Source organism: Zootoca vivipara, chromosome 3 (assembly GCF_965207765.1).
Source record: "Zootoca vivipara chromosome 3, rZooViv2.hap1.1, whole genome shotgun sequence".
Classification (NCBI taxonomy): domain Eukaryota; kingdom Metazoa; phylum Chordata; class Lepidosauria; order Squamata; family Lacertidae; genus Zootoca; species Zootoca vivipara.
In genome coordinates this window covers 105529950-105542550 of record NC_142586.1, presented here as the reverse complement: position 1 = coordinate 105542550, position 12601 = coordinate 105529950, and the positions used below count along the sequence as shown (strand labels likewise).

The 12601-nt window shown below is 46.9% G+C and overlaps 1 protein-coding gene across 1 annotated transcript in view; it reads left to right on the top strand.

Moving 5' to 3' along the window:
- FSHR (follicle stimulating hormone receptor) overlaps nt 1-11661 on the top strand; it is a 92535-nt gene extending 80874 nt beyond the window's left edge. The window contains exons 9-10 of the mRNA XM_035110488.3: nt 4210-4395; nt 9172-11661. Of these exons, the coding sequence (XP_034966379.3) occupies nt 4210-4395; nt 9172-10402 (1417 nt within the window). The 3' untranslated portion in view covers nt 10403-11661. The remainder of the gene's footprint in view (nt 1-4209; nt 4396-9171) is intronic.
- Nucleotides 11662-12601: the final 940 nt, after the last annotated feature.

Below are 12601 nucleotides of genomic sequence, written 5' to 3'. Positions count from 1 at the left end.
GGTGAAGCCGCACATTGAGTTGCAAGGTGGTGCCACTCAAGTTAACAATGGAACTAGAACTCGGGACTAAGTGGGGTATCAGCTGGGGATCCACCCTGTCCTGTCTTCTCCTATCAATCTCTAACCAACATAAGGTGCTTCAGAGAGATTGGCCGGGTAAGCAAGAAGACCGGTTCACAGCAAGATGGAGAACCAGGGGCGTAGAAAGATAGGGGCGGTGGGGGCAGGGCGCCCTGGGCAGCGAGATCCCAGGGGTGCCATCGTGGCTGCCCGCCCCACCCCCAAAAGGCCCACCCCTGCGCATGGCGCACCCCGCCCCCAAAACGTGTGTCCCGCCCCTGCGCACACCACGCCCCGCCCCCAGAACACCCACCACATCCCTGGGGGCAGCGCGACTGCTCTCCGCCCCTGGTGGCGGAGCATGAAGCTCCGCCGCTGTGGAGAACCTGTGGCCCTCAAGATGTTGTTGGACTACAACTCCCATCATCCCTGATGATCGGTCCTGCTGGCTGGGGCTGATGGGGAGTCCAACTGTATCTCAAAGGCTGCCGTCTCCCCAGCCCCTGCTTTATCGGCACCTCCAAATCTACATGCTGATCAAGGTGGGCCACTTCTGCCTGCCAAATGGTAGAACCAGCCCTTTCTATAATTGGACCTGAGATTGGTTCCCTTACCTGGCCCAAATTTAGTTGTGCGGTCTGCCCATGAAAAGGAACACGTTCCAAAGAGTATGCAAATGCACAGCAATAAGATGCCCAAGATGAAAGCTTCATCGCCAGCATCCGGTTGGATCGGTTAAAGGCAACATTTTTTACCTACTGTATTGTCATTCATTATGTAAGCCACTTTATCAGCTTTACCAGTATGTCTGCCCTCCTCCCTTTGCAATGAACAGTGGTCATCTTCAGATTCTCACCACCCCACCCAACCCCACCCGCTTTCATGCTGACCTAATGGTCAATTTGCTGCAATGAGCAGAAGCCCTCAAGTTTTTACCCTCTCCAGGCCCCTTCAGCTTCAGCCTCCGTCAGGGAATCGTCCCTCCTTGCTCCACCCATTTTGTGCCATCATCCAACACTCATTCATTTTTGGGGTGCCTTCTCTCCTTCAGACCACTCATGTACTGTGAAGACAGTCCTTGACCAAATGGCAAACCACTTGAATTCTCTGCATGGCACTTTTCCTCATACACACTGGTTTGTTTCCGTGTATTGTGGCCTTGCAGCTGTGAAGCATCATCTGAACACACACACACACAAACCCCTCTAGTGTCAATATCTCGCCGTGCTAATGCTGCAAGAACTTGTATTTTGGGGACATGGAAGCCAAATAGATTGCCTGTTGTCTCCTCCTTGTCAGCTCTCGTTGCTATTTTCTTGCAGAAAGCAATCATATCTGTTCAGCATGGCTTCCCTCCTGGAAAACTGGGCTTGGTACTAGCAACCTTGACATCCATATCCCTTTATATGAGTTTCCTCCCCCCTCCCCCCCAAAAAAGAAAGCTAAAAGCCAGCTATTACCTGCAGGCTGCCTGTCTACAGGCTAACATGGGATGTTCATGAACATTCTAACTGCCCAGGAGAAATGCATCAAATGTGTCAGCTTTGCTAGAACTTTGGCAAACAGTGTGATTTCTAAGAAGGAAATGAAAGGCCCCTTTGCATAGCTGCCAAGTTATCCCTTTTTTAAAGGGATTTTCCCTCATGCTGAATAGACTTCCTCGCGAGAAAAGGGAAAACTTGGCAGCTATGGGCCCCTTTGGGTGAGGCAAAAAATTCATGCAGGATCCAAAGACAAAACGGGTTGGGTGCTGACGACAGAGGAGGAACCAATAGGCAAAGGAGCTTCAGAGATGGATGCCCTGAGGACCAGGGAGAACAAAGTGAGGCTCAGTGGGGTACAAGTTGAAGTTAGGGCAGGCAACAGAGAATGGGGCATGTGTACCTTTAACATGTTATCAGCAGAATTAATCTGGCATGGGCATGGGTGAACCTGCTGGAATTCCCTCTTCCCACAAAATTGTTCGTTGAAAGATTAAGGAGCTCTATCCGTAGGGTTGCCAGACTCAACAGAGGACAGGACTTCTGTGCCTTTAATTGCCCTGCTCTCTTTTGAGTCTGGAAACCTTAAAGAGAAACCAGCAGACCCTTTGTTTGATTTCCAAGCAAAGGGTCTGCTGGTTTCTCCTTAAGGTTTCCAGACTCAAAAGAGAGCAGGGCAATTAAAGGCACAGAAGTCCTGTCCTCTGTTGAGTCTGGCAACCCTATCTATCTGTCTCTGTGTCAGCTGAGGCGACGGCCAGGCATTGGCCCAGGTTGCAGCTGGGGCTCAATCGCGGACATGATCAGAGACAGTCGGAAATCAGGAACCACAACAGGCAGAGTCTGTAAGGACTCGCTGCACCACTTGAGAAACTGGCTTGGATATAAGGCCTTTATGCAGTCTGGTGTGTCCTGATTGGCTTGTAGAGTCAGCTGACTCCCTTCAGGCTAAATATGCGCTTAAGGGCACCTTTCCCCTTAAGGCAGGGTGTTTCCCAGGCCACCGCCCACTCTCATTAGGCCACACCCCTTTCATGCTCTTCTTCGAACCCTACTTGAACGCTTTCGCCTAGTTGGGAAGGTGTCATTGAAAAGACTCTTGCCTGCCTGGCTGGAGAGGTGTGTTCAGAAACCATTCTCATCCTAAGGACTAGCCAGCCTGGTCTTCTGATGATCCAGAGGTCTGGTGGTGCAAATAGCTAGCTGCTGAAGACCATAGCTGAGAGCTTTTCTCAATGTCTTAAAGCAGTGGTTCCCAACAGGTGGTCCGCGGACCCCCAGGGGTCCGCGAGCTATGCCAGAGGGGTCCGCAAGATGCTATTAGAATAAAAAATATATTAAATATATTTCGTATGATAACAGATTTTTTGTTTTGGCTGCTTCCTGCATGAGCAGAGTCTAGCGCAAAACTAAAATTAGATAGAGGAAGTAGTTCTGCTGTATGCCGTTAGGTGGCGCTTTACAAACACTACTGTTTTGCAAAGAGGCAGTGCACGCATTCTACTAACGCTCACCTCCCCAAGATGCTTTGCGCGCGTCGGCTTCATTTGTGCACTACTGCGCAGGTACCCTGTCTTCTCCATTCCCCTCCCTCCTCCCTGGCGCGCGCTGCCTCTTTGCAAAATAGTAGTGTTTGTAAACAAAGCGTTGTTTTTCGCGGAAGCTACAGTTCGCGTAGTTAAAAATGGACCGTTGGTTAAAAAGTGGTTCGTTAAAACGACAAAGGCCTACAGATGAAGAGGAAGATAATGCATTTGATGTTCAACCAAGTAAGTCAGTGACTCTCGAACCGATCTTGTCAGTGTCCATTGAACCTAAATCGTCGGCGTCCCTTGAACCTAACCCTTCCAAGATCAGTGTTAAGCTTACTGGAAAAATTAGATTAGGAATTAGGAATTAGATTTAGGATTAGGAATTAATGGGGGTCCTTGTCACAATAGTGGCTCGATGAGGGGTCCTTGAGAAAATTTTGTTGGGAACCCCTGTCTTAAAGTATCTGTACAAGTCTTTAGCTGCAGGTTTCTAGTATTTTAACACAAGGATCAGAGCGTATAGATGAGAAACTATGTCTTGAGCCCAGGAGAGTTTACAAATAGGGGTGTTGGAGAATTCCGACAGAAACGGGAATAGAAATTGCCGGTGTTTGCTTATTCCCATGTCTGAAACAGAAATCAATTCAGTGAATATGACCGATATTCCCTGTTGTTTTTGCTTTCAGTCCACAAGCAATACGTTATTGATTACATTTCTTCTCCCGTTTTGTATTGTGTTCCCTTTGCATTAACACGAATGGGGTAGAATGACACAATGATGATGCAGTTTAGGTAATTGATGATGTAAGTTAGGTAATATCACCACAGAGGACAGCAAGACAAGTAACATGGGTTTTGGCAGAAGATGGACTGCAGCAGAATGGAAACCCTGCTACATGTGATAGGGCACAATAAAAAATAATGCCTTCTGACGTCCCTACTTACAAGTAAGACCCACGTCTTCGGTAGGGCTTACTCTCAAGGAAGCTTGCACAAGATCATATTATTGTTTAGTGTTTCTTGCTAGTTTATTTTACGTTGCTAATGAAGGAGATTCTCAAAATGTGTCCAGCGTTCCATGTAAGTAGTGAATTGGTTTGTTTGGAATTATGAAGCAATCACATTTCTTCTTAAAGGGATATTTCAGAGACCAAGATCAGCCAGCTGCCCATCATTGGACTGGAGAATATTAACAAGCTGATAGCAAGATCTGCCTACAACTTAAAGAAACTACCTCCTTTGGACAAGTTCCGCTCCTTGACCCAGGCAAACCTCACCTACCCAAGCCACTGCTGTGCATTTGCAAACTGGACAAAACAAAAGTGAGTGACTCTATTTCTGTGCATTTAAGAGTCTGGATTTCTTTGTAAGTGTCCAAGTCTGTCTTGAGTCTTGAGTCACATGCCATTTCTCTGTCCTGCTATGAGAGAGACTGGTGTAGCACCTTTAAAGTTTCTCAAACAGTTTCAAAAACACGTAGGCTCACAGACTCCCAGCTCTCATGCCTTGAGCAGGAAATACCAATGGTCAAGTATGGTCACCTTTCCAGATGTAAGGAAGACTACCCATTAGACCAGAAATTGGGAAGCCTGTAACCCCTCTATATATTTGTTGGACTCCAGCTCCTATCAGCCCCAGCCAGCATGGCCAGTGGTCAAGGATGATGAGAGCTGTAGCTCAGGAAGGTATGTTGGGCTGCAGTTTCCCACTCCTGTTTTAAAGGATTCACCAATGAGAGTGGGAATCCAACAGCATGGAGGGGTTGCTAGTTTGCCACAGATGCAAGGCAACTTCTCTTCCTTCTTGCTAAGACCTTCTTCTTATAAGGCAGAGGAGGTTGGAGAGGGCCCAAGAGCTTTCACACACCACTTAAAAATTGCAGAATCGTAGAGTTGGAAGGGAATTGCAAGGCAGGAATCTCAGCTAAAGCAGCCATGACAGATGGCCATCCAATCTCTGCTTGAAAACCTCCAAGGAAGGTGAGTCTGTTTCATTGTTGAATAGCTCTTACTGTAAGAAAGTTCTTCCTGATCTTGAGTTGGAATCTCCTTTCTTGTAACTTGAAGTCATTGGTTCAAGCCCTACCCTCCAGAGCAGGAGAAAACAAGCTTGTTCCCTCTTCCATGGGACAGCCGTTGAGATATTTGAAGATGGCTGTCATAAATCAGATATCCTTCCAAAACCACACTTCTGTTTCTGCAGTGCAGCTTCCCAGGAAAGTACAAAAAAGCATTTGCTATGTAAAGCTTGCATAAATCTGCATAGATTGGTGAAAATAATGTATACAGGGCAGTAGCTATGGGGCGGTGAGGTGGGCCCCCGCCAGGGGCACAGGCGAGGAGGGGGCACAAAATCAGCTAAAAACATGTACATAAATATGTCTATAAATAAAAATATCAATTATTGCCTCATAAGAAAAGGTTTTAAGTAGAGGGTGAATTGAATGGTTGGAGGGGGGGGGAGTTTGGAGGAGAGGCGGAAAGGAGAGCTAATTTTTCTGTGGTTAGGGGATGCAATCTGGACGGTTCTGCCAGGGGCGCAATATCACCTAGCTATGGCTCTGAATGTATACAGTTGCATTATAGCAGCATACAAAAATGTGTGTATCAGGAGAAATTTGTTCCAAAATGCTGGCAAATTATCATGGGACATTAAAAAACAAAACCTGTACAAACTGGTGTGGAAATGTAAAGTACTGAGCCTAAGACTCGGAAAATGAGAATCTGAGACAAACCAAAATTGACGTATTCACCCATCCCTGCTCGCTACCAGACAGACCCTTGCCTGCTTAGGCGAGAGCCCAAAGAAGTTGTTGGGCCGTTTTGAATCCAGCCAACAGAAGCGAGAGAAATCTTTCCTTTTTTGCAGCTTGCCCAAAAGAAGCAGACTTTGGGTGGTGAATTCAGGTACACATTGTTTTTGCCTCTGGGGGGACTGATGTTATTCAGTCTATATCTGAATGCCTGCTTGGTCCCTCCTATGTAGAATATGTATGTAAATGACAGACAATGGCAAAGTACTGTAGAAACAATCCTCAAGTCTGCAAGACTTGCCTTCACAAAAGAACTGCTTCACAAAAAGGCTGCTTCCGGAGGCTCTCTATCACTTTGGCAGATGGGAAGAGGACCATAGGCATTGAGGCAGCCGTAGGACAGGGTAGGAGTGGGCGCGATGAAATTGATACACCCACAGTGTGCATTTGCGTCCCTGATTTTCGAAAAGACTCATTAACAAGACCCCCGTGGAGCTTTACCAATGCTAATCACAGGGCCTCCTCAGCCTCTTAAATCAACCTTCCCTACAAATGATTTGCCACCAGTGGGGTATCGCAGGGCCTTCAAGCATCAAGGGTCCTCCTCATTTATCTCCATCTTTCTCAAGTATGCTTTGAAATTTACACGTTGATTGATTTAATTAACCCACAAACCCTGTCGGTTTGTGTTGCCGATCATGCATTTAACCGCTTCTCGGTTCAGCGTTTCATGGCATAGGTGGGCTGGTTTCAGCTTTGCAAAATCCATTATTATTATTATTATTATTATTATTATTATTATTATTATTATTATTATTATTTATGAGGACCCTCCTGGTCCACCACTCATGTTCAAAATTTGCAGACCAAGAGTGCATATGCTCAGGATGTCCTGGCGCTTAAGGCACAACCAATCTGCTTTAAGTGATCCTGAGTATGTACTCCTCGCTTAAGAAGTACTTGACAGCGCAGTGCTGTGCATGACTATTCAGAAGTAAGCCCAATTGAGTCCAGTGCGACTTGCTCCCAGGTAAGTGTGTAAGATTGCAGCTTTGGAACTGTCTTTGCAGTTGATAAGTAATCCACGAGCAAATGGCCAGTGGTTCTTTCACTCAATTAGTGTCTAGAATAGGCAGACAGATAGGTAGACAGACAGGTGTGTGTGTGTACAGTGCTTTCCCCCAAGAAAAATAGGTGCCGGAAATCACCGTGAAGTTGTTACAATAAGTCGCCAGGCGCCTTGGGGCAGCCCTGAACAGATGCTGGTTTGACAACAGCCATGTTCGCTGCCTGCAGAGGTTCTAAAACCTACAGCAAGGTGTCTCCCTAGCTAGTTTGGGGGTTGCCCCTGGTTCTGGTGCAGGTCAAATAAATGCGCCTCCGCCTCCCTCGTTCCCTTAGATTCAGGTGGATGGTGTGGGCAGCTCAGAAGGGCTCTTGCACAAACACACATGTGCAATGGTAGAGGCCTGGCTAGAAAGGTTAAAGCCCTCTGCCCCAACATGGGAGGCAGATAGAAGAAAAGAAAATATGAATTGGCCCCGTAGCTTGATCAAGCATGGCTAAGAGCGGCTAGGAGCTTTTTGCTCCCTGCTACTGTGATGTTGCCCCAGGTGACTATTTAAGAACATAAGGATAGAGTTCTGGGCACCAGAATTTAAGAAGGGTATTGAAACGGACTCCCTTGGAAGGTGTTGATCTGCCCTCCGTTAGAGGTTTTTAAGCAGAGGTTGGCTGGCCAACTGCCATGGATGCTTTAGTTGAGATTCCTGCATTGAATTAGATGGCCCCCGGGGCCCCTTCCCACCCTACAATTCTTTGATTCTACCCTCTTCTCATGGTAGCCAACCGGACGCCTGTGGGTAACCCACAAGCAGGATCTGAATGCAACAGCACTCTGCCCTCCTGTGGCTTCCAGCAACTGGTATTCAGAAGCATTGCTGCCTCCGACTGTGGAGGTCGAACGTAGTACACAGATCCATGCCCCAGTCTCCAAAGTTGGCCAGAGGCGATAAATAATGCACACCATATTGCTAGAAATATCCTGAGTATTTGCTCTGCGTTTATTTCAAGACCGAGACAAATTCTCCTAGGAATTTTTGCGGAGGTATGCGAGGGAGATATAACAAGAGTGAACAGGAGAGAGAGAAGGGCTGGTGGAATCAGAATAGGGTTGCACGAAACCTCATTATGGGGCTGCCCTCTCAGGACTCTGCGTTTGCCAATGTAAAAGATTTCCACGTCAAGCAATGCTTTCTTCCTCAACTTCAGAAAGAGAAATACTTTCTTCTCGCCAACAACCTCTCTTCTCCCACACAGAGGGGAGTGTGGGATGGGTGGCTGTTTTCTCTCTCCCCCCCCCCCCCAAACACCACTCCACTTGACATAGAAATGCAACGTCGGTTTCCAAACCTCCTCTGCAGTCAGTCATCCAGAGAGTTGCTGTTGTTTCCTCCTAAGCTTTGATCAAAGAAATCAAAGAAAGGTGATGATTCTTTCATGGGATTGAGTTCAGCGGCAGAGACTTCAAGTCAGCTTTTGTGTTCAAGATAGGCTCCCTCCCACACACACACACACACACACACACGAGGAAGACGAGAGATGAAGCTGGGGCTGTTTAGGGATTGGGGAGGTGGGAGGGAGAGAAATCGGTTCATTTCGCATTTGAAGGTGAGCCTACTTAATTCATGCTTCCTGAAATAATATGCGAACCAAAACGTAGCTGAAATTGAGACTTCTCTGAATTTTGCAGAGCAGTTCTGTTGTTACGCAATGCATGCATAAATGCATATATTGGGGGCGGGGCTGTTAAACTGTCCATATAAGTGCATATTGTTGATTTTTCTAAAAGCACAAATGATATATAAAATAACTTACATTATATTGGGGGAAATTGCTTTGCAAAAATGTATGCATTGTGCAAAATTGCACACGAGCATGCGTATAATTAGTGGGAACAGACAAAGTTCTTGTGGGGGGAGCTTCCCATATGTAGGGGTGAGAAAGCCCTCTGCCTTGTAGGTTATCTCTGTGCTGCCAATGGACAATGAACATGGATAGGGCAGATGATCTTAAAGAAGTAAGTTGAGATGGGAGTAGGTGCCCCTTCATATATTTGAACCCCAAGCCATTTAGGATTCTAAAGGTAAGTATCTGAACCTTGAACTGGACCCAGAGGTTTAGATATAAAGCCCTGTGTAATTTGTCATTAAAAAGAGATCTGCAAAGGGTTGTTAACAAGGGAAAATGCAATAGTTTGCCTGTGTGTGTACCTGCGCATGTGCAACTCTTCCTTTCTTGCTGCATTTTTGAGACTTGTGACCGCATTCTTCTTCTTCCCTTCCAGTTCTGTTTTCCACCCCATATGCAATAAGTCATCTCTCCTGCTAGATCCCGACGAGACAGATTTTGACCTGGACGAGCACGATTACTACCAAAGCCTGTGCAAGGAAGAGGTTCAAGTCATTTGCTTCCCTGAGCCAGACGCCTTCAACCCCTGCGAAGACATCATGGGCTACAATGTCCTCCGGGTTCTCATATGGTTCATCAGCATCCTCGCCATCACGGGGAACCTGGTTGTGTTCCTGATCATAGTCAACAGCCAGTCCAAGCTCACTGTCCCTCGGTTCCTCATGTGCAACCTTGCGTTTGCAGACCTGTGCACCGGTATCTATCTGTTGCTGATCGCCGTCAAAGACATACAGACCAAGAGCCAGTATTACAACTATGCCATCGACTGGCAAACGGGTGCCGGTTGCAACGCAGCCGGCTTCTTCACCGTCTTTGCCAGCGAACTTTCCGTCTACACCCTGACCTTCATTACGCTGGAGCGGTGGCACACCATAACCTATGCCATGGAGCTGGAACGCAAAGTCCGCTTCCGACACGCTGTGGCCATCATGCTTGTCGGGTGGGCTTTTGCCTTCACTGTGGCCATCCTCCCCATTTTCCAAGTCAGCAGCTACATGAAAGTTAGCATCTGCCTACCCATGGATATAGAAACTCGCCTTGCCCAGGCATATATCATGTTTCTGCTGGTACTGAACATCCTGGCCTTTCTCATCATCTGCACTTGCTACATCAGCATCTACATCACCGTGAGGAACCCCAACATCATCTCGTCCAACAGCGACACCAAAATTGCCAAGCGCATGGCGGTCCTGATCTTCACAGACTTCCTCTGCATGGCGCCCATCTCCTTTTTCGCCATATCGGCATCGCTCAAGCTCCCTCTCATCACCGTGTCCAACTCAAAGATCCTCCTGGTTCTGTTCTACCCCATCAACTCGTGCGCCAACCCGTTCCTGTACGCCATCTTCACCAAGAATTTTCGCAAGGATTTTTTCATTTTGCTGAGCAAATTTGGCCTTTGCGAAATGCATGCTCAGATTTACCGAACGGAAACCTCCTCCACCATTCCTACCTCTCATATGAAAAACGGGCACTGTACACCTGCTCCCAAAGCCAGCGAGGGACCTGCTTATGCATTAGTCCCCCTGAATCATGTGAACTCAGAACACACGGGGGTAGGACCCAAACCAATGGCTTCAAGTTCCAAGAAAGGAGATTCTGACTAAACCTACAGGGGGGGGGGACTTTCTAGGTTGTGGAGTCTTCTTCCTTGGGAGTTTTTCAGCACAGGCTGGATGGCCATCTGTCATGGATGCTTTAGCTGTGATTCCTGCATTGCAGGAGGTTGGACTAGATGACCCTTGGGTCCCTTCCAACTCTGCGGTTCTGTGATTCTATAATCCGTGGAGTTATGCCAAGAATTATCAAAAGAGGGACCCACGTTTTCCTGGAGAGACAGAGAATTACAGAAGAAGACAAAAGCTTCTGTTCTTACCATTTACATTCCAGAATGTACCAAACCTAAGTGTTCTTTAGTCACATGGATTAGGTATGCCTACCTATGAGTTGCGTTGTGACTTGATTTTGCCAGGTACTCAAACAGATTCTGCAAAACAAAAACTTAATTTTTAAACTTCTGGGGAGTTGTTTTTTTTTCCCCTTACTGGGTGACCCCACAAACTGAAAGCTTACTTAGCACTCACCTAGACTTCCTTTTGTGTTGTATTTCTAGGCCCAGGTCTGGGCTTTAAAGCTCCATGTCCGAGCAGGTTTTGTTGCTGTTTGTTTGTCCTGTCACTTTCCCCAGGAAAACCCACATTTTACCACTGAATGGGAGAAAATGGCAATCGGGTTTTCCGTGGATTGTCGTTTGCTCTGATTCAGTAGCAAAACATGGGGTTTTTCCGAGCAGAGGCAGATTTAGGGCAGCACAGCCGGTTCTCCCACACCAGGTGCTGAACAGAGGGTGGTGCCACAAGGCATTGCAACTATGACATAATGAATTTAGCAGCATGGAAGGCAAGAGCAGGGGATTGCCAAATTACAGGGCACCACCTGACCTGTGCCTGGAAAGTGCAGTGCAAAAGGAAGTCTGGATGAGCCCCAAATGAATGTTTTGAGATGCTTTGTATCAAAATATTTGTATCAAGATATTGTATCTTTGTATCAAGATATTGAGGGAGTCCGACTCCCATCAGCCCAAGCCCATGTGGTTAACGGTCAAGGATCATGAGAGCTGCCATCCAACAACATCTCGCCATAGCTTTCCCACCCCTTATCTACTGAATTGGCAGAAGCTCTCCAAACTCTCATGCAATGGTCTTTCCAAGTGGTTCTACTACCTACAAACCAAATATGCTGAAGGTTGAACCTGAGACCTTCTGCATGCAAAATGTGTGCTCTGTCACTGATTTAGCCCTTTCTACGTGTTTGCCTCAGTAATAAAAGGGAAGCACTATGGGTCCTTGCTTCCAGAACCAGGTAAGAGTGAGCATTACTCCCTGAACCATCCAATCAGTGTAATTTCTTGGTAATATTCGAGGAGGCTCACGGCCACACTTCAGTAGATAGAGCCTGGAAGATTCACGCTCAGCATCTCCTCCACTTTTCAAAGTTAAAAGCTGCCAGCAGGGCAAGGAATGGATTGATCTATATTGCACGGGGAGGGGGTTAACCCTTTCTTCTTATGCCATTTCCCTGATTTAAACGTCCCCTCCATGCTCCCGCTTGCCCGCAAGGAAAAATAATCAGGTGAGCTATAGGTACATGTATGTTCTCTCAACCAGAACAAACAGCAGCATGTGGCGAGAGAGGGGAAAGCTTAGATTATATATTTTAAAAATGGTGTCGGGTAAAGTGCATAGCTGCCAAGTCTCCTGTTTTCTCCGGGAAACCCCCGTTTTTCCAGCTGTTCCCAGCCGAAAAAACGGATTTTTTTTTTGTTTTTTCACGGTTTATTCTGGCGCGGCGGCCATTTTGGAACTGGGTGGAGCATGCTCAGAAGCGACTTTTGATGCTGCTCTGCCCAGTTCCAAAATGGCCGCAGCGCGACTTCTGGTGCGGCGGCCATTTTGGAACTGGGCACAGCAGCATCAAAAGTCACTTCTGAGCATGCTCCTCCCAGTTCCAAAATGGCCACCACGCTACTTCAGGTATGCTACTTTCGGTCTGGTCCCTTATTTTTCAGAGAGCAACTTGGCAGGTATGGTAAAGGGTTAACTCCCCACATAATACTATGAAGTTGATGTGACTCACAGCTTCTTTTAAGATAAAAACAACAACAACAACAACAACAACAACAACAACAACAACAACAACAACAACAACAGCGACAAATGGAATAGCATGATCACAGATCTCGCATGTCTTATGTACCTGTGCTTTCAGTTGTTCTCATTCCAGTCTGGCTTCAGGCCTAGTCATGG